This window comes from Onychostoma macrolepis, chromosome 09 (genome assembly GCF_012432095.1).
Source record: "Onychostoma macrolepis isolate SWU-2019 chromosome 09, ASM1243209v1, whole genome shotgun sequence".
NCBI classification, from domain to species: domain Eukaryota; kingdom Metazoa; phylum Chordata; class Actinopteri; order Cypriniformes; family Cyprinidae; genus Onychostoma; species Onychostoma macrolepis.
The window spans coordinates 21,789,794-21,815,304 of NC_081163.1; the positions used below are offsets into that span (position 1 = coordinate 21,789,794).

At 39.7% G+C, this 25,511-nt stretch overlaps 1 protein-coding gene across 1 annotated transcript in view; it reads left to right on the plus strand.

Moving 5' to 3' along the window:
• The window catches only part of si:dkey-11f4.7 (piezo-type mechanosensitive ion channel component 2), a 718,195-nt gene that overhangs the window by 242,625 nt on the left and 450,059 nt on the right, over positions 1–25,511 (plus strand). The window contains 4 exon segments of the mRNA XM_058786444.1: positions 16,763–16,926; positions 17,042–17,218; positions 18,231–18,374; positions 25,229–25,429. Of these exon segments, the coding sequence (XP_058642427.1) occupies positions 16,763–16,926; positions 17,042–17,218; positions 18,231–18,374; positions 25,229–25,429 (686 nt within the window).

Here is a 25,511-nt window from a genome sequence, read left to right on the forward strand (position 1 = left end):
CGGTAGCAAGCCAAATAGTATTCATTTCAACACTGAAACAACCGGCGAATGGGTCTCTGTATTGATCGAGGGTGAAAGAGGGAGAAATGAAGACGACACGGATATATCGTTTGTGTACGACCTGGAAGTATTTATTTAGTGATCGGCGCCAAAACGTCATCTGTACAGAACATCGTTGTGATTAGTCTACGTTACCCGAAAAATTCCCAAACGGCAAACTTTGTGTTTTTTGATTGGGGAAAAAGTTCCAGGGATTCAGCTTCTTTGGCCATCATCCTACACACAGGTGGCTCTCACTGACCGCTTGCACCAACCAGATGGGGAGGGGCCGGGGCCGGGGCCGTGTGACTCATTACGCTCTTCACTGCTCACAACTGAGGGAGTTCTGCACTTTCCGTCTTTGACGACACGTAAAAAACTGTGCATACCGCAGGAACGGTATAACGGAATTTTTTTTTTATTTTTCCAAACCGCGATATACCTTGAAACCGGTTATCGTCCCATGCCTAGTAAAGATTGTAAAATAAAACGAAAAAGAAGATTGTTCAGATTGCAGATCATTAATTCTTCTACATAGTATTTTTACGGTAACATTGAATTAAACTTGTAGTTTATTTTACAGCAATATTTTGTAATCTCACTAAAGTACAATATTTACCTGGCAACAAAAGTTGCCAATAAAATCTTGTAAATATATTTTACAGCAATATTTTGTAATCTCACTAAAGTACTGTATTTACCTGGCAACAAAATTTGCCAATAAAATCCTGTAAATACCCCTAAATCCAAGATGATGTTGTAATAATTTAACAATGAAAATGCTGCAAAGAATAATTTTAACAGCAAACTGCAAAATACTGATTTAAACACATTATCATGAGAACTATCGTAATACATTTACAAATTAATAAAAACTAGGGGTGTCAACGCTAACGCATTAACGCATGCGATTAATCAAAAATTTTACGCGTTAATATTTTTTTTATGCAAATTAAACCTTTGATAAGGTTTGACCCCAACTTGACCCCAACCAGTCGTTGCAGCGCGGAAGGTTATCTATCATTGTGTGATGAGGGTACAGCGAACCAGTGTTGCCAGGGTAACGGCACAAGTGGGCTATTTTGAAAATACAGCCATTGGAAAAAAATTACAGAGCCGTGGGTTGCGGTTTTTTGGGCTACTTTTATAATGTACGGCGGCCGCCCAAAGTGTATACAGACAAATAAAAATTAAAAAAGATCCTTTTACTAATGTATATTATACGGAGTTCAACGTTCAAACAACGTGAGTTTCAGCCAGAGCATACATGTTAAGGCTTTTACACAGCAGAAATAAACATGATAACAGCCACTAAAGATTATATAAGATAATAAACACACGATTACGATAGGATATGGTTTGTATGTGATTTTCTTGAGGTGAATGTGAACATCTGAAATGCTAATTTGTGCAGCGATATAAAACAACAGTAAACGACCAAATTCCACATGTGATCGCAAAAGGAAGTTATTACAAATACTCGATGGTGGTTTGAAGTGAGTTCTGAGTAAAAGTGCACTATTAATCTCATAAATTGTCTTATAAAGCATGATGGTAATATTAGCTCTAATGCACCTGCAGAACAGGTCCAATTCTTCTTCATAATGCATTTTGTCATAATACTTCACGTAAGGTCGCAAGAATAGTTGGGTAAATGTATAATGGGATTGAAGCAATGTGGCCTGGTAAACGTTTTATTGCCAGTATAAAGGCTGAATAAAAACAAAAGAATAATGATAAAAGAATAATAAGGATTATGTCTCAAACCTGGCGGAAGTGTGAAAGGTTCTGTTTCCTTAAACTAGTTTGTCATGCATTTCTTTTTCAACACATTTAAAGGTAAATCCTAGTATTTTAAATTTGCGATTAATCATGATTAATGTAACAAATCATCTTTTAGCCATTCTGTGTGAGCACTCAAGTCATTGTACAAATCTCTGACCTCTGGGTGAAGCACTTTCAACTTATTTTTACATTCTTCAAACACTTCTGTACTCAGACATGTTATCAGCTCATGTTATCTTACACAATACTCCAATGTCCCATTCTCATCACTGTACCAGATTACAAGTCTAATCCTTTTAAAACAGTTTTTACACAGATCTCCCATGACAAATCCAGCCTTTTGAATAAACAACATTTGATGACAATTCACGCATTCATCATCCCTAACAGCAATCCAATAATCCTGATGTCGTGACAACATTTGCCCTTCGTCTAAGTTTCTACAAACAAAACATATTTCAAAGTATTTTTTTCATTTATAATATTACATATTTTATGTAATAAAAAACGTTACCCTCTAACGTTTGAATCTATCTCTGTTCTGTGGCTATAATTCTCATCATATCTCCACTGTTCTGCACAAGTACAGCCAACCCAATAAATCTCTTCGGCATTGCAATCCTGGTCTTTAACCCTATTGCTTAACACATCCAATATGTTTCTACGCCACATTACATGTAACTTCCAGTTGTATCTAGTATTAACGCATTCATTAATATTATCATCAGGGCAATCTTCCAAGTATTTATCTGTTATAATACTGATCTGATAGAACATCCTTTTATCCATTAAGTATTTGTTATACCCTAGAGCCACTTCAGCTTCTCTGGTGGATTCAGTATACCACTTTAAATTAGGAAAAGGATTTCTTAACTTTTGCAAGGTTAAGGTTAAAGTGTATATTTCTCTTTAGTGAACTGTTCCTTACATTCTTCAATAAGGTGTCTTTTACTCACTTTTTCTAGCTCTTTCTTATCTATTAGTGACTTTCTGTTAGGCTCTTGTCTAACATTTTCTTTCTCTGACTTTTTAATGTCAATTTCTTTGTTTATCACAAAGGTTCTATCCATCTCATAGTCAGGATCAATATACTCAGAATCAATTTCATCTTTTTCCTTGGTATCTTGATCCACTACAGTCAAATTCCTATTGGATTTTGCTACAATCCAATATGCTATAATAACTATAGCTATGGTTATCATTGTTACCACAAAGATTGGTTTGCTTATGCAGATTTTTTTTCCATCTTCGCATAATTCTTGGACTTCTTTCTGTGTGAGTCCAACACTTAGTTTCGTCTTCCATTATCCTGTAAAGTATAACAGAGAATTGAGTTTTCTCCTCAGTTTCCCTGTCATTAATCACTCGGTTACTTCCTTCCTCACTTGCTACTTCATACAAGCTTTCTTGCTTATTGGGCTTCATTCTCCTTCTAAAAGTCTTATCACACTCAAAACATTGTATTGCATTTTCCTCTTCTTTTGTGGATTGTTATCATTTATTGTAATTAGTGAATTTTTACACTTACGGTGCCAGACAGCCAAGCCATTGCCAGTAAAGACATTTTCTTTTTCTCTGCCTCTTCTTTTTGCTCTGCCACTTATCAGTTTCATCTTTTTTGCTTTGTTCCAAAGTATATTCATTATTTTTCACTATACCATGATAACTTCTTTTAAGTTTGGTCCATCCAGAGACATGCTACTTATAGTATTTATTGCTCTCATAACTCATCCTTAACTCTCTCACATACCTTCATGCATGTGTCAAGCTTCCTGTATTTTACAGTTTAGAATGAGTGTTTCTTTCTTTCTTATAAATTTAATTATCATTTAGCTAAAATTAAATGTCTTTTACTCCAAAGTCCATTTTGCAACAATTCTACTGTATGATTGTCGACTATTTTATTACCTTATCTTTTTTAGTAATTAAATCTTTAAAAGGTTTTGTTGATTTTTTATTGTCTAATCTTATCCAGACATAATCTCCAACCTGACATTTGTCACTGTACTGTTCTTCTTTTTCTTTGATTTCTCGCTCTTTATTTGCTAAATTGCAATAGTATAATGCCTCTTCCATATACTCATCCCATCTTAAATTATTGTAGTTGGATCTAAAGAAGCTTTTTAAACTTCCTACCGCACGTTCAGCTATTCCATTACTTTCCGCTGAATAGCGTATAGCTTTATGTAAAATTATATGTTTTCCTGAAAGCCATTCTTCTAATTCTCCACCAACAAAATAAGTGGCATTGTCACAACGGACTTTCTGTGGTCTAGACCAACTAGACAGTAAATCCTCTAGCGCTTTTATAATAGTCTTTGCAGATATCTCTTTTAATGGTTTTGCCCATATACGACCTGAAAATCCATCTACCACTACTAGTATGTACTTATTCCCTGATCTTGTTCTAGGATTTAAAGGTCCTGCTATATCTATTGACCATTCTTCCTTAACCTCTTCTGGTGTAATTCTGCCATAGTCATTTCTAATAGTTTTGTGGTAGCCTCTTCTCATACAACTGTCACATTTTAGTCTTACTTGTCTATATTTTTTTCCTCCAATTAGGAATATTTATATGATTATCTGATAAAACTTTACCCATTAGATTTACACTAGGATGTTTCATAAAATCATGTATTTTCTGAATGGTATTATCTTCATCTTCTTTGATTACAATTATTCGTCTCATCCTCGCTAACTTGTCTACTTCTCTGTTTCCTAGAGCTGTTTCTGTGTCATCTGTGGAATGTCCAGCTTGATGAATTACTACTAGGTCTAGCTCTCTTATTAGATTGTAAATTTCCTTCCACAGCTCACTGTGCAAAACAGGCTTTCCATTCAATTCAGCATAACCATTCTGTGTCCAAATGTTTAAGTTTTCATTTAAACTTGTTTCAACATATTTTACTATCTGTTTAATTCTCCCAGCTTCCTGACATTATACGAATTGGTATATTACTTTTATCATTCCTTGCTATCAGTTGATAACCAATCGGATCTATTTCTAAATCTACTTCTAAAGATTTACTGTCATCTCTTCCTTCTAGTTGTCCTGAGCCTAAAATTGCCTCTTTTAAGTCTTGCAGTGTTTTTTCTGCTTCCTCAGTCCAACATAATTTATTACCTTTTATTGTATTATATATTGGTTTAGCTTTTTGACTAAACTTAGGAACTATATCTCTCACATAATTCATTAGTCCTATCATTTGTTGTACGTTTTTAACACTTTCTGGAGTTTTTAAATTAGTTATCCTTTCCCTCATTGATTGTGTAATTCCTCTGTTTCCTGCTGATATCCAAAATCCTAAAAACTCAACTATATTTGTCATCACTTCACATTTTTTAATGTTAAGTTTTAATCCTGCCTCTGCTAGGTGATTTATGACCTTCTTTACAGTTTCTACATGCTCCTTTTCATTTTTATTTATAATTAATATATCATCAATATAAATTTCTACAGGTAAATCTTTAAGTATCTCTGTCATTACCGTTTGAAATTTTACGGACAAATTGAAATATCCTTGAGGTAATCGTTGGTAGACATAATGTTTATTATTTACAGTAAATGCAGTTTTTTCTTGACCTTTCTCTGCTAATGGAATCGACCAAAAGCCATTTGTTAAATCTAGTTTTGAGAGAAATTCTCCTTCTCTTAGTCTTTCAACTGTATCTCTAGCATTAATTACGTAATGTCTATCTGGTTTAGTTACTCTGTTTAATGCTTTATAGTTTGTTACTAATCTGAAAGTTTTGTCTGGTTTTGGCACTAATTGTATGGGACTATTTGTTACAGCAGATGTAACTTCTCTCAGAACTCGCTGTTCCACTAATTCTTGTATCGTTTGATTTAACTCTCATTTGTTCTTCCTCTATCTTACCATTATAAGCTTGAATTAAAATATTATCTGTAAATTGTATTGGCTCTGTTGTAGAGGTCATCTGAGCTCCCGTATCTACAAGATACTCTATTCCTTCTAAATTGACAAATAAATTATCTTCTTTTTCTATTACTCTCTGGTCACAAATGTCCCTCTTCAACAGGCCAAGTATTTCTCATTGCGTTGTTTCTTGTTTTTTTCTCTACTGCCTTTTTTGTGCTTCCTGCATCTGACTGCGTGTCTTTTTTGACTGCTATATTTGTACACCTAACTTTATTAATGTTCAAGGTTTCTGTTTTACGCTTTTGAATTACTTCACTTCTTTCTTTTGGGGTCATTATTCTCCATTTATCATCTGGAATGTAACTTGTCTCTGCTGTATTATTTCTCATCCAGATTTTTGTACTCTGTGTTTCTGTTTTCGGTACAATATTTTTATTTCCCTCTCTCTGTCTGGTTTGAAAACGGGTATTATAGGGTTTTCTCTCACTTATTGTTACATGTGGTTGTGGTGTCCAAGGAGTGCGAGGAGGCGACGGTTACAAAAGATAACTTCTTTAATGAAGGAAAGTGGATAACGGAATATACATACATCACAACTTAACTTAACATCTTCAATAACGGACAAACACAGAGGGAGAACTCAGGACTTATAAAGGGACGGGAACAAAAGACCAAACAACATAATGAAACTCAGGTGGGGACAATCAAATGATAATTAACTAATGAGGGCAGGAACTAAACCAAATAAGGAAGACGAGGGCTAGGACAGACAGACATGTAACAGTATCTCCCCCTCCCGGTAGGCGCGTCCCGCGCCGTAACAATACCAATGGGGAGGGGGGGTGGGCGTCCTGGATGCCGGAGCAGGACGGAGACACAGGACCCAGAGGAGGCATCCAGGGCGGATCCAGGGACTTCGGCGGCCATGGCGGGTCTGGGGACTCCGGCGGCCATGGCGGGTCTGGGGACTCCGAGGGCCATGGCGGGTCTGGGGATTCCAGCGGTCCTGGATGGTCCGGAGGCCTGGAAGGCCTAGGCGGGTCCGGAGGCTTGGAAGGTCTAGGCGGGTCCTGAGGCTTGGACGCCCATGGAGGATCCCAGGGCTTGGGTGCCCAAGACGGAGCAGAAGACACAGGGGAATAGCCCCCCCCCAAAATTTTAAGGCAGAGATTCGGGGCTATCCATTTTTGTCTGGACTTTTGGGAGCGCTCGGACAGCGCGGACTCTTGGGGGCGCTCGGACAGCGCGGGCTCTTGGGCGCTCTCTTGCAGCGCGGGCTCTGGGTGGCGCTCTTGCAGCGCGGAGACAGGGAGGCGCCTTCTTGGCGCAGGCACTGGGCAGTGCTCTTGCAGCGCTGGCTCTGGGTGGCGCTCTTGCAGTGCGGATTCTAGGGGCGCTCTTGCAGCCGGAGACAGGGAGGCGCCTTCTTGGCGCAGGCACTGGGCAGCGCTCTTGCAGCGCGGAGACAGGGAGGCGCCTTCGTAGCGCAGGCACTGGGGTGCGCTCTGGCAGTGCGGGCTCTGGTTTGCGCTCTTGCAGTGCGGATTCTAGGGGGCGCTCTTGCAGCGCGGAGACAGGGAGGCGCCTTCTTGGCGCAGGCACTGGGTAGAGCTCTTGCAGCGCGGATTCTAGGGGGCGCTCTTGCAGTGCAGAGACAGGGAGGCGCCTTCTTGGTGCAGGCACTGGGCGGTGCTCTTGCAGCGCGGAGCTGGACGGGACCAGCGGAGGCGAAGGTGAGCTGGGCGGGACCAGCGGAGGCGAAGGTGAGCTGGGCGGGACCAGCGGAGGCGAAGGTGAGCTGGGCGGGACCAGCGGAGGCGAAGGTGAGCTGGACGGGACCAGCGGAGGTGAAGCTGAGCTGGACGGGACCAGCGGAGGCAAAGGTGAGCTGGACGGGACCAGCGGGCTTGCCATACTACTTGGCGGGTTGGCCACACTCTCTGTCGGCGGGTTGGCCGCTCTTTCTTTCGGCGGGTTGGCCGCTCTTTCTTTCGGCGGGTTGGCCGCACTGTCTGGCGGCGGGCTGGCTGCTCTCTCTCTCGGCGGGTTGGCCGCTCTCTCTGGCGGCGGGTTGGCCGTGGCCGCGGACAGCGGTTGGAATCCGTGGGACGCCGCAGGTGAGTTGGTTCCGACTCGGGCCCGGACGCTTCCCAGACACCGGTAAATGGCCACTCTCCAACAACATCCCGTGGTGTCTGGGAGGTCGACGGGACGGTGGTAAGTGGCCCCGAGCCGGAACATCTCGATGATGGTGGTGTCGGCTAGCATTGTTTTTTCCGCGAGCTCACAGAAGTGGCTCGCGAATGTAAAGAAGGGGAGATTCCGGAGGGCTAATGCGGCGACCGCTTCCACGAATTCCATGTTTGTTTTTGGTCCGTTATTCTGTTACGTGTGGTTGTGTGTCCAAGGAGTGCGAGGAGGCGACGGTTACAAAAGGTAACTTTAATGAAGGAAAGTGGATAACGGAATATACATACATCACAACTTAACTTAACATCTTCAATAACGGACAAACACAGAGGGAGAACTCAGGACTTATAAAGGGACGGGAACAAAAGACCAAACAACATAATGAAACTCAGGTGGGGACAATCAAATGATAATTAACTAATGAGGGCAGGAACTAAACCAAATAAGGATGATGAGGGCTAGGACAGACAGACATGTAACACTTATCTTGCTACTCTGCATTTTCGGAGAATTAAATTTCTGCTGTTTTTGCATATTCTTATTTTGAGGTTCTTTTCTCCTCACTACTCTTATGTTGAGAACTTAAATCATATTCGGCAAGTCTCTCCACTATTTGTTTCTTAGTTACGGTATTTAGAATTGCTATTAATTTATATCCCCCTGGAATGTTTCGTCCTACATCCCTTAACAGTCTAACCTTATCTGTCATAGGTATCTCTTCTTCTATTGATAACCATACACTTAACAATGGAACTTGAGGTAACACGTTATTTCGATAGTCCACTTTAGGCATTCTACTAACAGTAAGTAACTTTGCAACTACATGTCAACTAGCAGTCATTAGATTATTAGTAGACTGTCTGCTTAATAACTTCTAACACTTTATTTTGATGGGTCCACAACATACAACATACTGACTATGAGAAACTTTGCAAGCATATGTCAACTTATTCTACTAACCCTAAACCTAAACAGTCTACGCTGAGAGTTAGTAAATATGTAGTTGTAAATGAATGATAATTAGTTGACATGTAGTTGACATGTAGTTACAAAGTTACTCATAATTAGTAGAATGTCTAAAGTGGACTATCAAAATAAAGTGTAACCGAACTTGATCTTTAGATGCATTAATTAACATGTCTTTCCACTGAGAATATTTGTCCTCCGTTCCTGTTAAGTTTCTAACCTTTTCTATAGCTTCTGCAGATATTGCATGGCCTGTGCATGTATGAACTAGACGAGTTACGGCTTCGCAACTTAAACTTGCATTTTCTGCGGCTTTAATTATACGATCCCTATAAGCACTATGATCTTCTCCTTTCTTTTTGGGTCCTATCTGTTTTCTTACTGCATCTGTCAGTTGTAGTTCTAATAATTTAGCTTGTATATCTTGCTCTTCTCCTATTCTTACTAGTGGGATTTTTATATTTAATTCCTTTAATTTCTACTTCAGGCCAATCATTCTGAATTTGTTTTGTTACTCTTTGTAACGGTAATATTCCTCCTTTCTTATGTTTTAATCTCGTATCTCTTTTTTTTTATTGCTAATTCCAGCTCACTATCCTTACTTTCTGTACTTAGTGTTGATGAATATGAGTCCTCGCTTTCTAGTTCTTCATCTGCACTGCTCAGTTCTACTTCTGACTGACTTTGATGAACTATCTCCTCTTTTTCTGTGGCAGAAACTGCTGCTCCTTAAGGCTCTATTGCTCCCTTTCTCTCATCGTAAATTTGGTTAAATTTTCCTTTATTCCTGTCATTCATTAGTAAGTTTATTTTTAAAGATTCGATCTCTGAATTTTTTATTATTCCTGTCAATATCCCTATCATAACTGCTATTTCTGAATGCCCAAACTGTCCTGTCCCCATTAAAGTTAAAAGTATTATTTTAACTCCTCTACTGATTGCTATCTGAATCAAGGACGACATTATTGTTTCGGCTTCTAACTCTGAGCGTTTGATTGTACATAATTTTGCTTTACAATCTGTCATTACGGCATGTGCTACATAAGTCCAACTAGGCAAACCAGAGGTTAATCTCACTGATCCTGGACTCTGCATACCCAGTTGTTCTCGTGTATTTTCTATTTCAGCTAACGCCTGATCTCCTAGTATCTTAAAAATGGCACCTGCAGTACCTGCATTAACTGGTTACCATTAAGAACTACCATTCCTCCTCTAGTTTCTTCTATCAAACCATCATAGATTATCATTTCAATTTTCCCTATTTTTAGTCTCTGTTTATTTAGTTCAGATTCTAATTCCTGTTCTGCCCTAAATTCTTCTCTAACATTGTTTTCATCTTCCTTTTGTTCTGAAAGATTTCCCTTACAATGTTTAAATCTAATTTTCTTTTCCTCATCTTTTTTATCTTCCTCCATTTTTGCGTTTTTCTCTTCGTATTACATTTAATACTTTCAGTAGGCTATTTTATTCTAAAATTCCTACTATATTTGTTCTATTTAACTTTTACTACTCTTAATTTGTCTCTGGATGGAACCTAAACTAACTTGGTATTACTTTAAACCGATGTTTTAGTTTGTATAAAACTACTCTCACATACACGTACACTGTTAGACATTTCAAAGGGTTTTTACAGTAACTTACTGTAATTAAGATTTGCAGTAGCAAACTGTATTTGATTTATCACTATGCTACTGTAATTCATTCATTTTAATATAGATTTCATTAGATTTTATCATTTTTTCTATATAATTCATTTTATTTTTACTCTACATAGGTACTACTGGCATTCAATTAAAACAGACACAATTACAAAATATGAAATTCTTTATTTAAAACATTGCATGTATAACACTTAAAAATACAGACTTCCAGTGCTGGAACAGTGCATCTTCACCATTTCTCCTGTCTTAGGACGTTTTGCAATGCTTTATGTTGTGTCCTCTGGATTCATCCTAACAAACAATCTTTAGGCAACAGAAACATAATGAGGGGAAAAAAGACAAGCAGCCAAAGAATACATAGCCCTCTGCAAAACCCAGGTGCTGCTCCAAAACGTGGCCACCATCTTTGCTCACCATCCACTTTGACAGAAATGTCTTCTCTGAAAAACAATAAGTAGAAATAGCACACTTTTAAAAGGCAAACCTCATATAGAGTACACAAACCTCTCAAAACCATAGTTGTTCTCTTACCATGAATTATCAGTCTCAGGTTGGCTGGCCTGCTCATGTCTTTCTTGATGCTTCATTGCAGTTGCCTTTAAAACACAAATCCATTAAAAACTATAACAAACTAATTCTAAAACTAGAAAGGCAGCTAGCCATAAAACTAGTTTAACCTAGCTAACATAAGATTTTATTTTCTCAGGCTACTGGCCAACATTAACTACTAACACCTGAACTAAATTTCACATTAGTTAACCTAACGTTAATATAAGATAAGCGTTGCTCATTAAAAACAATTTTAATTAGGTAACTTAATTCAATAAGCTGACAAAAGTCGTTTGAAACGACAGCGCAGTTTACAGTGGTAACGTTCTGTAACCGCCATGTTGATGAGTAAATGTTACTGTGGGTGAAACTGGTGTGCAAAAATCTGACACAAACACACAGACAAACGTACATTTATTTTTACCTTGCTTGCTGGTCTTATTCTCTCGTAAAGTGCATCGACACAGAGCGCAGATGTTCTCCGGAGCTCTTCACTCTCGCGGGTTCATCCCCGGCGCTGCCCCGCTGCTTCCGTGTCTTCCTCGGACGCGAGTGGCGTGGCGTGACTCGATAAAAAACAATATAAAACCCATTATATACACTATCTACAGTAGATGCGGACAGTAATGTGGTGCCCCGGTATATTTCTGACGTGCAGATGTACTCCAAGCGCTTGCACTGTTTCTGACACAAAGTACAAACGGATTTTCCAATCATTAGAAGCGATGTAACACGTCCAGTAGTCAGTCCCAAGCTGCTGCGGTGTTGTATACACGGTGCAGGACAAATTGTGTCAATCCAAATGTAAGAAATTAGGAAAATAAAATGACCTCAGTATAATGGTGCCAAAGAGACCGTTACAGTAGTTTACAGCAATTTTAAAAAATATAGTAAGTCACTGTATGTGGGGTCTGACGTCACAGAAAATTCCCATGATGCAAAGCGTATTACAGTTATTCACTGTAAAGGGAATTTGCAGTATTACACTGGGTGATATACAGTAAATAACTGTGGAAATTACAGAAATGTCTAACAGTGTATTAAAGGATCTCTCTCCCTATATACTCTCGTATGTCTCTGGGCTTTACTGCTCCTAAGCAGGGCGTCCCCCACTTGACAGTTTTATAACCCTCTTCAGCCTTCTCTAGGCTTGTCTAACCTCAGTAAGCTTTCGCCTCTAACTTACGAGATTTTCACTTCTTGTATGCACACTCAAACCCTTTCTGGGTCTATTAAATAATTCTCCTTGAATTATTTTTAGTCTACTCGAGTTCTTATAGGATTTCTTTCACCTATCAAACTCTATACTCTCGTGTCTAAAACGTATTGTCAAGGTTGAGCAATTGGTCATTGATCCTGGCCAGTAATCAATGATCAATATGCCCCCGACACGTTGGGCGCCATGTTTTGCGGTGCTAAATTCCATACACCTTCTACCTTATTTTATTTATTCTCCGGTTAGGTAAGGAAAGTCGAATCTGTCCTATCCTATAAGCATGTAAATTTTCATACACACAAAATAGGTCTCAGAAGACTTCTCCGTGGTCTGTTCTTGCTCAAGTCTATAAATCAGATTCTTCAGGCAGGCGAGCTTCTTAGTTATTATTAAATATAGTTTTATTATATATATAGGTTAAATACATTACAAATAAAATATAAAAACAGATATAAAAACTAAGGTTTGCAAGCTCAGTTGTCTTGAGGCATCTCTGGCAAGGTCGCCTGGCACCGGAGAAGCTGTCACACAGAACCAGCATCTGATTCTCTTCATCGTACTTCAGTCCTTTATAGACAGCAGGTGGATTCCAATGTCTTGATGTCATGAGGTTTGGGAATTTCCCTGAATTTCCCTATGAAGACTCCTATATAAAGTCCTACATTTTCTAATTTTTCTTCTCCGGGACTTTCTTCTAAGACTTCTCCTTCGCTGCGTCCGCAACGGTAACATTCCTTTCCTTAAAGCTCTGGCTAATACATATGTCTTTCCTGGCTATCTTCCTATTGATATATGCTATAACACTTTTCTTAATAAATGCTTAATACAATACCATGTGTTGTGTCTTTCTTAATAAACTACTTTCAATAAAACAAATACAATAACATGTTTGGTGTATTTCTTAATAAACTACTTTCAATAAAATTAATACAATAACATGTGTGGTCTCTTTCTTAATAAACCACTTTCAATAAAATGAATACAATAACATGTTTTGTGTAAACTACTTTCAATAAAATGAATACAATAACATGTGTTGTCTCTTTCTTAATAAACCAACACATATAATAACTTCTGGTTACAATAAAAAGGTATTAAAGAAATAAAAAGGCAAACTTGCAATAGGACAATTGCTCATTTTCCTTAACAGTATGTTTGGATTTCACTCTGTTCAATAAAACTTCACTTTGGTTCTCACTACGCTCTCCTCCAGAGGACTGATTGTTACAGATTATACTACGGGGCCGTTGAATGCTTGAATCTGATTAGCTGACGAACGTTCTAAGGTGAGCAATTATTTTCAGAGAAATGCACGGCGAACGTAGTTCCAGGCAGCTCTTGACCGCATTACATTACCATATTACTTCGCCAAATCATTTCTGTTATTTCAAAGGTCTTACAACAGCAAAATAACCAAAACCCACAACGACACTGGCCAAACAAATAAATCTAGTAATCAAAAGGATAAAAACGACAGATCATGTCCATGTTTTTGCCACAAAATTACGCTTTATTATGTACGGAAAGCACATACTCTATCTTTCCCGCTATCTCTCCCTCACAGACCGCACATACATAACAAGTTACAGTTTGCACACATGCTAACATACATTGCGCTAATGTTGTTAGCACTACTCTGACGATTTTATCAGTAAACAACTTAAAAACTACATGACTTCTTACAAACGAGGTAACAACACCGCCGCTGTTCGTGAAGAAAATGAACTAAGTTTCACTATAACTAGAGACATTGCCGCCGAACACTATTGAGAGACGCACAGAGGTAATTCTCTCTCTCTCTCTCTCTCATAACTTAGTTATTAACTGTATTAACTGCATTAGTCTGCTATCAACGGCGGATGGTGTTGGATGAAATGTTGGATGAGGTGTTGGATGAAATGTGGAATAAATAATCCTACTCACAATAGTGATTTAAGTAGAAATACTGGATGAATGCCTTGAAATATATAATCTGATCGATGTCTTGAGGTGTGGCAACCATAGTATAAGCGTAATAATTGACTTCGGTCCATTGAATTATTAGAAAAATAATGCACACCAGAGGTGTAACGGCCACTCCGCTTCGCGTCGTGACTGCATCACCACCTCGGGTGTGCATTATTTTTGATGGCCCGACGTCAATTATTCCTTACATACTCGACCGACAAAATTAACCCAGCAGTTTCATGACTCCCCTGCCTTCGTCAAGGTGACAGAGCTATAGAGGACTATGTGGAGGACTTTTGTGCGTTGTGCTATTTGGTGGACTTCAATGACGTTGCGCTCAAAAGACATTTTCTGTTTTGGACTTACAAATGAAATCTCTAAATTAATGCCACATCACACTCCGCACTGGACTCTGGAACAATATATTGACTTTGCGCTTCAGTTGAGTGGTTCCTTGTTTACTGTGAGGATCACGGATGGGGAACCCCGCAATCCTGCAGTAGCCACCATGCCAGTTAAACCAGAGTCTGTTCACGTCATGTCTGCTACTCCAGACCCAGCTAACGTCATGTCTGCTACTCCAGGGCCTGCTCACGTCATGTCTGCTACTCCAGGGCCTGCTCACGTCATGTCTGCTACTCCAGGGCCTGCTCACGTCATGTCTGCCAAACCAAAGCCTTCTCACATCATGCCTGATACTCCAGGACCTGCTCACATCATGCCAGTTAAGTCAAAATTTACTCATGTCATGTCTACCCAGTCAAAGCCTGCCAAGCCAGAGTCTGCTAACATCATGTCTGCTACCCCAGGGCCTGCTCACATCATGTCTGCTACGTCAGAGACTGCTAACGTCATGCCTGCTACTCCAGAGCCTGCTAATGTCACGCCTGCTAATCCAGGGCCTGCTCACGTCATTCTGGCCACTAAAGAGCTTCTTCACAAAATGCATCGCAAGATGGCTGCCATGCCTGAGCCTCGCCATGTCACGGCTGTCACCAAAATTTCCCCAAAGGATCTTTTGGAGAGAAGCCATAGTACCCAAGCTCCTACGGATGCAGAGCTTGGGCCAGGACTTAAAAGATTGCTAGAGTGATGGACCCACCACTGATGTCAGTGCGATTGGCTGACATCCCAGTGGTCTCTACGCTCACAAGCCCAGCAGGCATCCCACTGTCTGCTACACTGCCTGTAATGGCGGTCGCCATTTTGAGCGTGTGGGCTGCACACTGTGCTCCAGAGGCCTCTTCTGTCCATGAGTCTGCTCCAGAGGCCTCTCCTGTCCTGTCACTGCCAAGGGGTCCACCCATGAACTCTCTGCCTGTCCTGTTTCGGCAGTAGAGGCCATTGTTAACATCTCTATACTCTGTGTTCCAGTCCCACCTGATCCGTCGTGGTGGCTCCCTGCTCTGCCTGCTCCGCCATGGCTCAATGCTCCTCTGGATCTGACATGGCAGACTTCTACTCCACGGTTTCACTGTCTGCCTCTGTTCCATGGCCCATGTCCGCCATCGTTCCACGGTCTGCCTTTGCTACATGGCCCAGGACCGCCACTGTTTCACGGTCTGACACTGCTCCGTGGCCCTGGCCCTCCATTTTTTCACAGTCTGCCACTGCTCCATGATCCAGGCCCACCACTGCTCCACAGTCTAGACCTGCTTTTTTGCCCCATGGTCCAGGTCCACCATTGCTCCACAGTCCCAATCCTTTGCCGTGCCATGATCCAGGTCCTGTTCCCTTGCATGGACCTGGCCCTCCATCCCTCCCGAGTTCCACCTCCGCTCCACCACCCTCCTGGACTTTTTGGGTTTTGTTTGGGTTGGGTGTTACGTTAGGGCATCTGGAGCCGCCCTTAGAGGGGGGATATGTAATGTGGAGTTTGGGTTTTGTTTTGGGGTTTAGGTTTTCATGTCTTTTATTTTGATATTTTGCCTTGTTTCATGTTCCTGTCTAGGTAATTTCAGGTACCGATACCGGTACCGTACCGGTTCAAATGTGAACGGTACCCAACCCTACCACCGGCTGAGCCTGGTTTCTCCCAAGGTTTTTTTTCTCCATTCTGTCACAGAGGGAGTTTTGGTTCCTTGCCACTGTCGCCTCTCGCCTCTGGCTTGCTCAGTTGGGGACACTTAATTTCTAGTGTTGATTTATCGTTGATTTGATTGCACAGATACTATTTAAACTAAATTGAGCTAGACAATGACATCTCTGAATTCAATAATGAAATGCCTTTAACTGAAAATTGAGTGTTTAATCTTATTATACATTACTGACACTTTATCCTCCAATTTGATACTGTTAACTGCTTTGACACAATCTGTATTGTTATAAGCGCTATATAAATAAAAGTGGCTTGACTTGACTTATAATGTCTACTTGTCTTGTAAACAGTGTTGTTTATAAACACTGTCATACTGTTTGTTACCTGCTAATCTGAAGAGCTGCTAAACTGTATTTCATTGTTCCTAAACAATGACAATACAGTTCTATTCTATTCTATTCTATAATTAGAATATCTGCATGTTTTGCAGTGCCTGTAGTGAACCAGTGGTTGGTGGTGATGGAAAGGGTGCATGAGTTGATCCTGCAAGCTGTTTTGTGGTTATGGAGAGGTCAGGAGCTGTGCTGGAGAATACTGGAGCTCCACAGCTTCAAACTAGTCTCTACAGCCATCATCTGGGTATGCGTGAAGGAGGTAAGACATAAACCAGTGTACAGCATGCACATAAAGTACCTGGATGCAGAGTCGCTCTCAACTAGTATATAACCAATGTTGCAGGTACACACACACTTATATGCATATATTTCAGGTATCACTGATGAACCTGTTGTTTTTGGTGCTGTGGACATTTTCTCTGCCATACTCGAGACTGCGGCCTTTGGCTTTCAATATGTCTTCTCTTTGGGCCTGTGTGATTGTTGTGTGTAAAATGATGTACCAGCTCAAAATGATTAAACCATCTGAGTATTCTTCAAACTGCACTGCTGTAAGTATAATTTATGTTACTGCTGCCTTAAAAAGATAATTATGGTTGTACTTTATTTTACGGTATGTGCACTTACGTGTACATATAATGTACTTAAAGTAGGGCTGCACGATATATTGCAGTTAGATTTGGGCAACTGTAATGCCAGAATAAAAACAAATTAATAATGATGAAAGAATACTGATGATTAAATCTATTAATACCTGGCAGAGGTGTGAAAGGTTTACAAAAGAAACATGAATAGAGCTTGCCATGGCATACATTAGATCAGGGGTGTCAAACTCAGTTCCAAGAGGACCATAGCCCTTCAGAGTTTAGCTTCAACCTTAATTAAATGCACCTGATTCAGCTTATCAAGTCATTCAGGCTCATTTGAAAACTACAGGTATGTGTGTTGGAAGAGGTTTGGAACTAAACTCTGTAGGACTGTTGCCCTCTAGGAGCTGAGCTGACAATAAAGTGAATGTAACATAGTTCATTTATGTATCAAATTCCTCTCTAAAAAATCACATGGCATGGCCTTACCTCTCAGATCCGACTAGATCTCATCAGAGTTCTAACACAGACCTCATTAGTCCACATCAGAGGCCACATTAGATTACCTCAGACCCCATTAGAACTCAACACTCTCAGAAATAAAGGTACAAAAGCTGTCACTGGGGTGGTACCTTTTCAAAAGGTACACTTTTGTACCTATTAGGTTCAAATATGTACACTTTAAATACTAATATGTACCTTTAAGGTACCAAAATCGACCCTATAGGTACAAACATGTACCTTTGGAAAAGGTACCGCCCCAGTGACAGCTTTTGTACCTTTATTTCTGAGAGTGAAGGAACCATATCAAACAAATTGTTTGACATTAGATAGATAGAGATGCACACTATGCACAGTTTCTAATGTTGATAAAAGGTAATTGGTTAAACAATATATAATCCATTGAAAATATTTGATCCTTTTAAATGTCCAAATTGATGTATCCAAGTTCTTTAATAGTCCAACTTTTCCAAAGGGCCTGTCATCTAATGAGAGTTGGACCAGTGAAAACAAAGCAGAGCTATTGAGGAATTCAGTTCTGTATTTGGCACCAGTAGATCCAGCAGTGTGGATTGGTGGACTGAGGAAGTGTGAGGATCGCATCCTGCCCTGTCTTTGGGTATTCTGCTAAATATATATATTTTTTAAATGAAAATAATTGACTATAATGTGATTATAGTCAAATTAGCCAAATTTTGAAATTTATACAAAAATTAATAGGCATTTAAATTTATATGTAATTATGATAAAATTATGATAATATGATCACATTTCTTTGTTTTGGTAAGCACTCTAGCATAGTGATTCCCTACCATGTTCCTGCATTCCTGGGGTGTATTCCAAATATCAAGGTTAACTTACCATCTGCTAAACCCTGAACTCTTGGTTAATTAACCCAAACCTTGCTTACTTGAGGTATGCTGGTTCCAAAAACGCGTCCGGGAGTAGGTTAACTCAACACAGAGTATGTTTCTGGTTAACACACAAGACATTCTGAACAGAGCGACGAGAGTCGAGTCTCTATGGAAACGGATTCTAAGAAAAAGTGTCGTGTTTCTTCTTTTGTTCAATGGTCATTTACATGCTTAGTGCATATCGCCACGTAATTGATGGTTGTGCAATCATTTGTCTTTTTTTTGTTTATTCTTTAATCACTGACAATAAGAACTATATTGTTTGTTTGATGCTAATTATATAAGGAATATCACATATTTTTATTATAGAATATATATAATAGAAAATGCAGATCCATGACAATACAATGTAATAAGTATAATAAAATAAAATAAACATTACATTGTTATAATAGTGTTGTTTAATTAAGAAACATTGATAACTTTTATATGTAACAATATAATAATAAATATTACAACATACAACTATATACACTGAACAAAATTACAAACACAACACTTTTTGCCCCCATTTTTCATGAGCTGAACTCAAAGATCTAAGACTTTTTCTATGTACACAAAAGGCCTATTTCTCACAAATCTGTCTAAATCTGTGTTAGTGAGCACTTCTCCTTTGCCAAGATAATCCATCCACCTCACAGGTGTGGCACATAAAGATGCTGATTAGACAGCATGATTATTGCACAGGTGTGCCTTAGGCTGGCCACAATAAAAGGCCACTCTAAAATGTGCAGTTTTATCACACAGCACAATGCCACAGATGTCGCAAGTTTTGAGGGAGCGTGCAATTGGCATGCTGACTGCAGGAATGTCCACCAGAGCTGTTGCCCGTGAATTGAATGTTCATTTCTCTACCATAAGCCGTCTCCAAAGGCATTTCAGAGAATTTGGCAGTACATCCAACCGGCCTCACAACCGCAGACCACATGTAACCACACCAGCCCAGGACCTCCACATCCAGCATCTTCACCTCCAAGATCGTCTGAGACCAGCCACCCGGACAGCTGCTGCAACAATTGGTTTGCATAACCAAAGAATTTCTGCACAAACTGTCAGAAACCGTCTCAGGGAAGCTCATCTGCATGCTCGTCATCCTCATCGGGGTCTCGACCTGACTGCAGTTCGTCGTCGTAACCGAATTGAGAAGGCAAATGCTCACATTCGATCGCATCTGGCACTTTGGAGAGGTGTTCTCTTCACTGATGAATCCCGGTTTTCACTGTACAGGGCAGATGGCAGACAGCGTGTATGGTGTCATGTGGGTGAGCGGTTTGCTGATGTCAATGTTGTGGATCGAGTGGCCCATGGTGGCGGTGGAGTTATGGTATGGGTAGGCGTATGTTATGGACAACGAACACAGGTGCATTTTATTAATGGCATTTTGAATGCACAGAGATACCGTGACGAGATCCTGAGGCCCATTGTTGTGCCATTCATCCACGACCTTCACCTCATGTTGCAGCATGATAATGTGTAGCACATGACCTACAATCTAATAAACAAACCACTTTCTAATGCCTTGGACCAGATCAGAAGACTACGTTCGCTCTTGAGCCAGTGTTGCAGCAAGACAAGGGAAATAACCACAGAAAACAGAGTTACAGTTGAAAAGGTAAGTAATTTTCTTTGTTTTTTTGTATTACTTGTTCGCGTTGCGAAGACAACAATAACAAAATAATAGCTTCAAAACAAATTTAAAAAACCCTTTTAATTAGCTTATTGAAATAAAGCGGTGTAAGTCAGATAAGGACTCTTTGTGTTATTTAGTTATGTAGTTAACTCTTTGGTTAGTCTATTAGTTCTTTACTTAGTTCTGGCACTCCTTATTTACTCAGTTTCATTCCCAGCTTGGTTTAGTTTATAGATACCTTTAAACAACTGTGTTTTTTTCACATAAATGGTACAACCAGTTAACATTCAAAACTCAAATTACAGTTATACAACTCAACCTTTGTATTCTCTTTTTTTCAGAACAGTTTCAATAAAAGATGGGAAAAATCAAAACAAAACAAAAAAATAAAAAATAAACAGCAGTTTGGAAGATAAGTTTCAGGTAAAATGTCTGATGACACTCAAATCAGAGTTCCTTTCGATTAAATGTCTTATAAACAGGCAAATAAACAGGAGTTAGCTCAGTTCAGTGTCCTTTGTACTCCTGTTTCAGTGTCCAGTTAAAGAATGCCGATACGCAAATTTTGAGATGCAAAGAAAAAAAAAAAAACAGTCCTTGTCCACAGTTGTGTTACAATCCAGGGAAAGAGGGGGAAAAAAGAATATGTGTGGTCCTACCAATTCGATGAAACATGAAATGTTGTCCAAGCTCAGAGAAAAACAGGTTGGCCCGCCAGCTTCCACCAATGTTGAGGACTGCTCGTTGATGGCAGAAACAGTTCTAACTCAGAACTCCAAGAAACAAGAATAAATTGATAATGATTAGAAATAATCTCAGATGAATCAAGGAAAATCTGTTTTATGCAGTTTCTGTCAGATCAATCAGCTCATCTCCTCGTTTAATCTTTCTTAACTTTAGAATAGCAACCGAACGCATCACTGCTCCAGCGGCCATTTCACTTCACTCCGTGACGAGAGACTGTTCTTCTCTATTAGCGCTAGAGATGACGCAACCCACTAAGGGCGGAGCTATTCCTAATGGTTCAATTTAATTTATTTTCTAGTTTGTGACATTTACTACATTTCTTCAGCAGTATTTGATTTCTAAAACCATAAAATTATAATAAAATATATTATATGTGCATTATAATAATAATTTTTCTTCCTTTTACAGGTTTAATATGGGCTTTAGAAACCTTGGTTACAAATGCACGGCCCCATGTTGCAAGGATCTGTACACAATTGCTGGAAGCTGAAAACATCCCAGTTCTTGCATGGCCAGCATACTCACCAGACATGTCACCCATTGAGCATGTTTGGAATGCTCTGGATCGGCGTATACGACAGCGTGTTCCAGTTCCTGCCAATATCCAGCAACTTCGCACAGCCATTGAAGAGGAGTGGACCAACATTCCACAGGCCACAATCAACAACCTGATCAACTCTATGCGAAGGAGATGTGTTGCACTGCGTGAGGCAAATGGTGGTCACACCAGATACTGACTGGTTTACCCCCAATAAAGTAAAACTGCACATTTTAGAGTGGCCTTTTACTGTGGCCATCCTAAGGCACACCTGTGCAATAATCATGCTGTCTAATCAGCATCTTGATATGCCACACCTGTGAGGTGGATGGAGTATCTCGGCAAAGGAGAAGTGCTCACTAACATAGATTTAGACAGATTTGTGAACAATATTTGAGAGAAATAGGCCTTTTGTGTACATAGAAAAAGTCTTAGATCTTTGAGATCAGCCCATGAAAAATGGGGGCAAAAACAAAAGTGTTGCGTTTATAATTTTGTTCAGTGTGTATATGTATATATATATATATATATATACACACATACACACACACATTTAATAACTATATAGTAATAAAATATATATATATATATATATATATATATATATATATATATATATATATATATATATATACTATCTGTGTTTTTTGTTCTGTCGCTGTCATTCTGTTGTACTGTGGAAGCTTCTGTCACAAACACAAATTCATTGTATGAGTAAACATACCTGGCTCATTCTGATTCTGATTCTGATATTGTGTGCAATCTGTTATGTCCACTGGAGTTTCGTCAGTAGGTCACACATGTGCTGATGGCGCTGAAGTGAACTAACCTTGAAACAGAACCTACTCCGGAACAGGTTATGTTCAGCGAATAAGTTGCTATGGCTACTTACACTGAAAGTTACCTCCATTTTTGGAACCGAAAGCTGAGTTTATCCGCTTACTTACGCTTAAACATACCCAGGTATGTCACATAACCTGCTTCCTGGAATACCCCCCTGGTAGTGTATAATATGATGGACAGTCGTTCTTCTGTAACCACTTACAAAGTCAGCAAATGTATGATGCCTAGCATTTGTTGTGTAGTGCAGAGGTTTTCAAACCTGTCCTGGAGGACCCCCAGCACTGCACGTGTTGTATGTCATTAGACACACCCAATTCAGGTCTTGCAGTCTACTAATGAGCTAATGAATGAAATCAGGAGTGATAGATGAGAGAGATTCACAAAATGTGCAGTGCTGGGGGTCTGCAGGACAGGTTTGAAAACCCCTGGTGTAGTACAGGTGCATCTCAATAAATTAGAATGTCGTGGAAAAGTTCATTTATTTCAGTAATTCAACTCAAATTGTAAAACGTGTGTATTAAATGAATTCAATGCACACAGACTGAAGTAGTTTAAGTCTTTGGTTCAAATTAGAATATGGTGACATGCCAATCAGCCATTCAACTCAAAACACCTGCAAAGGTTTCCTGAGCCTTAAAAATGGTCTCTCAGTTTGGTTCACTAGGCTACACAATCATGGGGAAGACTGCTGATCTGACAGTTGTCCAGAAGACAATCAATAAGTGCGTTTACATGGACCCTCTTAATGCGATTATAATGAGATTTTGGCGATATTGCGATTAATCTTTACCTCATGTAAACGCAATACTTCGATCTAAATAATGCGATTAAGCTCATAATCGCAGCAAGCATAATCGATTTTAATCGGAATATACAGGCATGTAAACACCTTGATCGCAGTATTGCCGCTCTGACCAAAGTGCGCATGCGCTTGTGACATATATGAATAACGTGACACGCACCTGTAATAATACAGAGATTAGAAACGATGGAGGGGAAGAAAGCATCGCATTCTGAGGAAAACACAACAAGCTGCCAGCAGTCTCTGTTCCTTACACTCATCCAGAGCAGAACGTGACGGCAGCGTATAGGCAAACAAATTCCATCACATTTCTATGGCGCCGAAAAAGCGTGCAATACAGCCATACAAAATCATTATGCATTAGACGTAAATAAACTTAAAACAGCGACCAGTAACACTGCTCTTTCTGAGTCCATCATTTGTGCTGTCCAGTGGGGTATGTGAATAATGGCAGTAAAAAATTAACCACAATTCTTAGCGAATAATACGAATAATGGAAATTGCATGTAAACGGGAGTAAGAGCTTTGCTCTTGACATGTAAACATCAAAATGCGATTAAGTCCTTACTCTGATTATTGGAAATAATCACAATATTCGTGCGCATGTAAACGCAGTCATTGACACCCTTCACAAGGAGGGTAAGCCACAAACATTCATTGCCAAAGAAGCTGGCTGTTCACAGAGTGCTGTATGCAAGCATGTTAACAGAAAGTTGAGTGGAAGGAAAAAGTGTGGAAGAAAAAGATGCACAACCAACCGAGAGAACCGCAGCCTTATGAGGATTGTCAAGCAACATCGATTCAAGAATTTGGGTGAACTTCACAAGGAATGGACTGAGGCTGGGGTCAAGGCATCAAGATCCACCACATACAGACGTGTCAAGGAATTTGGCTACAGTTGTCGTATTCCTCTTGTTAAGCCACTCCTGAACCACAGACAACGTCAGAGGCATCTTACTTGGGCTAAGGAGAAGAAGAACTGGACTGTTGCCCAGTGGTCCAAAGTCCTCTTTTCAGATGAGAGCAAGTTTTGTATTTCATTTGGAAACCAAGGTCCTGGAGTCTGGAGGAAGGGTGGAGAAGCTCATAGCCCAAGTTGCTTGAAGTCCAGTGTTAAGTTTCCACAGTCTGTGATGATTTGGGGTGCAATGTCATCTGCTGGTGTTGGTCCATTGTGTTTTTGAAAACCAAAGTCACTGCACCCGTTTACCAAGAAATTTTGGAGCACTTCATGCTTCCTGCTGACCAGCTTTTTAAAGATGCTGATTTCATTTTCCAGCAGGATTTGGCACCTGCCCACATTGCCAAAAGCACCAAAAGTTGGTTAAATGACCATGGTGTCGGTGTGCTTGACTGGCCAGCAAACTCACCAGACCCGAACCCCATAGAGAATCTATGGGGTATTGTCAAGAGGAAAATGAGAAACAAGAGACCTAACAATACAGATGAGCTGAAGGCCACTGTCAAAGAAACCTGGGTTTCCATACCACCTCAGCAGTGCCACAAACTGATCACCTCCATGCCACGCTGAGTTGAGGCAGTAATTCAAGCAAAAGAGCCCCTACCAAGTATTGAGTACATATACAGTAAATGAACATGCTTTCCAGAAGGCCAACAATTGTTAAATTGTCAAATTTAACTTTTATTGGTCTTATGAAGTATTCTAATTTGTTGAGATATTGAATTGGTGGGTTTTTGTTAAATGTGAGCCAAAATCATCACAATTAAAAGAACCAAAGACTTAAACTACTTCAGTCTGTGTGCACTGAATTTATTTAATACAGAAGTTTCAAAATTTGAGTTGAATTACTGAAATAAATGAACTTTTCCACGACATTCTAATTTATTGAGATGCACCTGTATATTCCAACCTTAACACATAACACTGAACATTTCAATTAGGTGGTTCAGGTGTGCTTGATCTGTGCAATCAGTTAGGGTAGCTGTCTATCTATCTAACTATCTATTTGTTTGTTTGTTGGTGATTCCATGTGAGTAGAATCACCTGTTAATTTTAGGGCTCCTTGTGTTTGATGTGACTGTCCATCGGCACCAGCTCCATCACCGTCTTCAAAATGGCCTTAAAGCAACACACAGCAGCACCATATTTCAGGGTGTGACACACCAGTATCTAGACCACGGCATTATGCCCTCCCTCAAATATTTTGCTAACTATTTCTTCTACAAGTTTGGGTTGGAGGTACGTAAAGTTGGTATACTTACTTTATTTATTAATTTTATTTTATTTAATTTGATTTTAACCAGTAAAAGAAGCTCATGAT